The sequence below is a fragment of the Cyprinodon variegatus genome, unplaced genomic scaffold, assembly GCF_000732505.1.
Source record: "Cyprinodon variegatus isolate N-32 unplaced genomic scaffold, C_variegatus-1.0 Scaffold96, whole genome shotgun sequence".
Taxonomy (NCBI): domain Eukaryota; kingdom Metazoa; phylum Chordata; class Actinopteri; order Cyprinodontiformes; family Cyprinodontidae; genus Cyprinodon; species Cyprinodon variegatus.
Window position 1 is genome coordinate 814,631 of NW_015150549.1, and position 5,210 is coordinate 819,840.

The window sequence follows — 5,210 nt, forward strand, 5'->3', positions numbered from 1 at the left end:
ATATATATATATATATATATATATATATATATATATATATATATATATATATATATATATATATATATATATTTTTTTTTTTTTTTTTTTTTTAAAAATGCTCCTTTTTTAAAAACCGGTGGGTTTTTTTTTTTTTTTTTTTTAAGTTCCCACAACAAATATGCTCAGTATGCAAATTTAGTAACTTTGTTCTTCAGGGTTACACTTTTCTAATTATCTACCAAGCTTTGAAAGGGACTCTGTGAGCAGCACAATGCAATTAGGACCCAAATAATGCAGACATAACAGCGGTTTTGGCTTGTACCTGTCCAAGGTTGTCAAAGTTGTATTTATGATGAACCCATCGGTAGTTGGCAGCAAGGCAGTCCGATTTATTAGTGATGTTCTTCACATCAAAACCCACACAGTAGTAGAACTTGCCTTTGAAGAGCTTTGAAGGGAAAAAAAATACAGAAAGAAGAAATGAGAGAATGAGGCAAACAAAGACACATTTTAATGATGATGTTATAACACTTGTAAGCCCAGCCACCTCTTTTATGTAGCTTTTGAAGTAATGTCATTATTAGTATCTATAATAGGTTAAGAGATGATTCTCGTATAATGCTTTAAAAAACACTTGAAATTAACACTCATGTTATCTTTAGTCCTAGCATTTTGATAACACATTTATACCTCACACATTGTGGAACCTTAATGAGAAAACAAAGCACCAGTACATATTAGTGAAATTAATTGTACTAATTGAGCTTTTGGAGTAAGAGAATATGACAAAATGACAGTCAAAACAAAAATCAGGTCTGCTGGCCCTCGTGATTCTCCACTGGTTGCTATTTATTCATTATTTTTTGTATATAATTATTATTTGTCTAGAGCTGCTTCAGCTAGTTGATACGACCTATAAGAAGTAAAATATTACTTTCTCATATAGTCTATTCTCTTTTTAGCAAAATTCTTTCCCTAATCTCACTTTCAAAAAATTGAACTGAAGGTGATTGTGAAAGAGGGAAACATTTTAATCAGGAGCCAATAATGAGCTGACAGATAAAAAGTCACCCTAATTTTCTTTTTAAAGCAGAAGAATGAAGTTGTCTGTCTTATACATGTTCTATTATATTGAATAATACTTAAAACACAAAAATGTAATGATTAATGAATACCATTAATATTCCCTGTTTCATGGACATAAATCAGTTTTATTACAGTTTTAATAAGATTAATTGGAAACTGATTATCTATACTTTTCGAGTTCCACAAATGACCGAAATGAAGTCCAGGATTGGTGTTTTTGACACTCAAAAAAGGGTAAATATCAAATATTCTAGAGTTGGCACCTTAAATGTTCTTATAATCTTACACTTTCATTTGTCTTGAGTTATAAATTGGGTAGTATGTAATGCAAAATATGGTTGGTATGACATTGACCTATGTGAAATATCTGTTCATTTTTATAAGACAAATATTTATGGAATTGTTTAAGACAACTAAGTTAACAAACATTTTTGTAAATTACTTTAAAAACAAAATCATTATTAGTAGCTGCCTTGTTTTTGCGACAAATCAAGTTCACTTTACATTGAGGCATATTCCATCGTACTAGACAAAGCTGCCATTGTTTTACAATGGTAGCAGTTGTACAGTTAAATGTGTTGAAACAATTGTTTTTTTCAATTTGTAGTGTCATACATATCTTTCAATATTTGATTTGACTTTCAGGCACGTTATGTGAACTTGTTTTGAATCCTCCTTTTACTGCTGGTCTGGTGTTATAACATAATCTTGTCACAGGTGGCATCTATGCGTTGTATTTTGATTTTTCTTATTATTCATTTGTAAACACTTAAAAGAGCAAAACCAGCCCATATATTTCATATATGTATTCATTAATATGTTGTTTCATTGCATTAATACTGCTTACAAACCTATAGCCTAAACTAAAATACTATATCAGTAAGACAGTCAATTTTATTTTGAAACACCACTGTGATACTTCTAAAAATCTTCTTTATACCTGAACTCCAAGAATCCCAAAGATGATGAAAAAGGCACAGCAAATAAGAACAATGTTGCCAATGGGTTTCAGAGAAGTAATTAGTGTCTCTACCACCAGCTTCAGTCCTGGAGCCCTGCTGATAACCCTGTGAACGGTGCAAAGGCAGGCACAGAGAAAACAAGTGAGACAAAGACCAAAGATACATTCACACAGAAAAAGAGACAGCATGAAACCTGATTTTTCAAAGTAAAGGATTGTTAATAATTAAACAGTTTAACATACAATTACTTTCATAGCAACAAATTACCAAACTATGTAAAGATGTTTTTTAAAACGGTCATAAACCTATATCCTTCAATCTAAAATAAAATAGATGCAAAAACATGCTTAAACCTTTATTGTCATTACTGGAAAATATGTTTAAAAAGGTTTAGTACATAAAAAAAAAAAAATATTCTTCACATTGGGCATAATTTTTTTAATAATAATCGATTACAATAAGAATTTAAATTTCAATCATATGGAAAAATATCCCATATTTGTTAGCAACTGTCAAAAAAGGGAAAACAAGGTATTCTAGGAATACAGCAAGTAGCTCAAGAAATTTTATACCATAGCAGCAATCAGATAAACGTTAAAAAAAAAACTACAAACTTTTCTAACTTTAGGGTTAATACTACAGTTAAAATACTTAAAAAGGTTATACTTGCATTGTATAGGATGCCACAAAAAATAATCCCTGAAAATGCAATAAAACTCATGTTGCGTGATCATCTGAAAAAATCCAAGATTTTAGAATAGAAGAATAGAATAGAAAATTTATTGTCCCACAATAGGTTTTAGAATTTGTTACAAAAAGGTAGAAGCTTAGAGATTGTTTTCTATTGCACTCTGACATCAGTAACAAAGAGGAAGTTAAGGGGAGGGGAAAGATGCTTAAAATAAACAGCTAACTAACAGCATTCTACTGAGTCAGAGCACTCTTTCTGTGTTGAGCCTCTGATGGACTGTCCAGATTGAACCCTGACAGTTGTCTAGAGTCAGCTCGACAGGTTCCAGGCCCTCCATGACCCTGAAAAGGATTAACTGAGTAAAGATAATAGATGGATGGGCAGATAGCTCCTTTGCTGACAGAGGGTTAGGTCCCAGACTATTTTTGCTTGTCTGGGAACAGTAGTTGGGGTTTCAGCATGTTGCCTGGCAACTACTTGGAGAGACCGGGTTCCGTTGAATGTTTTTCTTTTTTATTATACATTTTTAAGCAAGATTTTTGCCTGCCTTTCTGTTGTGTTAAAGCAACAAAGAGTCTGTTTTTAACAGCTAAATTATCGACAAGAACTGATAATGGCGAATGCTTTTATAAACACTGGAACTTGACTATTATTACTCTAACCTAAGAGGTCGGAGTGTCCGCAGCAGCCGGAGTACACGGAGAACCCCCAGAATCTTAGCACCTCCTGCCATTGACACTACAATATCAATGAGAGACACAAACACCAGAAAACCATCCAGGATGTTCCAGCTGCTCCTCAGATATGCTGTTTCCCCGAGATATAGACCCATGGACACAACCTGAGAGATAAATGGAAAAATATCACAAATAAGTAAAAGATATACATCTTACAGATGTGCTCTTTGGTATTCATAGTGCTGGAAAAAGTCTGGGCAACCATACAGGTGACTTATTCTTGTGTTTTTAAGTCTGTTTCAGATTAACATAACATAAACTGTAAGATCACACAAAAATAACCAGTGTAAAAAACAGTCTTTAGAAGCTGCTTTTCTGTAAGAAAACATGTTATCCAAACCAACATAGCCCTGCAAGAAAATGTTACCCTGCCCATTAATGAATGTAATTAACTACCTTTTTATTGTAAAGTAGTAGTATCACCAGCAAGAACAAAGCAGTTTTTATTCAGGCATAGAGCCCTCTTTTTGAAATGCCAAGAGGGCTATATTTGACTCTGTAATTTATACAAAATACTCTAAAAGGGCTCTAGTCACACACTATGACTTTACAAATCTCTACACCAGTACTTTACTCTGGTTGCATGCAAAGGTGCTCTGACTACATTATTATGTCTTGTATGCTTATGATTTTTTGGTGCGTTTAACATTATTTTTGCTTTGTTAGTAAACAAAACACTTCTTAGAGAAATTTACCATAATAAGACCAAATGACTGGAGACACAATGTTGCCCATGCATGCAACAAGTAACCAAAGAATAGAGCAGAGTGATTCCAATGCCCAACTGAAGTGCAAAAGAAATACAAATTTAAAAAATCAAGGGCAAAGAAAAGCACCAAAAAATAGCATTCAAAAAAGAATATAAACGTTGGTGTTCACTGAAGTGGGAACTAAAGTTGGGGAATAGTTTAGATTTCACTGCTAAGTTGATGGATGTGTAAATACAGGGTGTTACTAATACTAATATTTATAAGTCTATTCTCAGACTCTTACTTGACAGACAAGTGTATAAGATGGTTGAAAAAGTAAAAAAAACAAACACTGTATTTAACAGTGTTTGTTAAATACATTTAACAAACACATTCAATTAGACACTACTGATAATTCTGCAATACAACCAGTATAAACAAAAATATTTATGCCATGTAATCAAAACAGGTGCAAAAAATATTTTGAGGAAGGACTGAAAAAAACAGACAGACAGAAATGAGGCTATTTTATGTGCCTCGTTGTGTTTCTGATCTTTCAGATGTGGATGGTTGATTAATAGAAATTATATTATTTCTTTGGTGTCACAAACTGAGAATGCACATTTATTGGTACTTTACATGGGAGTAAAAAAAAAAACACCTTTAACACACAGAGAATGCAGGCAAAATATTAAAGCGGTGTAACTGAGTTGCTAGTGTGTGCTTACTATTTCACTGCTCTGATTTAACAACTAATATATTCTGGCTTTTAAGATATTCTGTTTTCACAAAAAATATTCTTCATAAAATTAAGAATATTTAAACAGCACTGAGCATCCTCTTCAGAAGGCTTTTGAACAATACTGTTGTAAAAGCCTTCTTCAGATCTGCAGTAAAAACAGGCTTCTTTAGCATATGCTTCCATGATGAAATAAAAACATTAAGAGTTACAACTACATTTAATTAGGGATGGGGTCAATAAAATATTTTAGAACTGAATTAAATTGAATTTGGACGGCACTGGAAAAGGAAAAAGGAGATGCTAATTCCTCGAACAAATTAG

At 32.5% G+C, this 5,210-nt stretch overlaps 1 protein-coding gene across 1 annotated transcript in view; it reads right to left on the reverse strand.

The window, feature by feature from the left end:
- cacna1i (calcium channel, voltage-dependent, T type, alpha 1I subunit) overlaps window positions 1–5,210 on the reverse strand; it is a 223,517-nt gene that overhangs the window by 45,998 nt on the left and 172,309 nt on the right. Inside the window, exons 22-24 of the mRNA XM_015374068.1 lie at window positions 3,384–3,562; window positions 2,009–2,135; window positions 305–430 (exon numbers count right to left, since the gene is read on the reverse strand). Coding sequence (XP_015229554.1) covers window positions 305–430; window positions 2,009–2,135; window positions 3,384–3,562 — 432 coding nt within the window. The remainder of the gene's footprint in view (window positions 1–304; window positions 431–2,008; window positions 2,136–3,383; window positions 3,563–5,210) is intronic.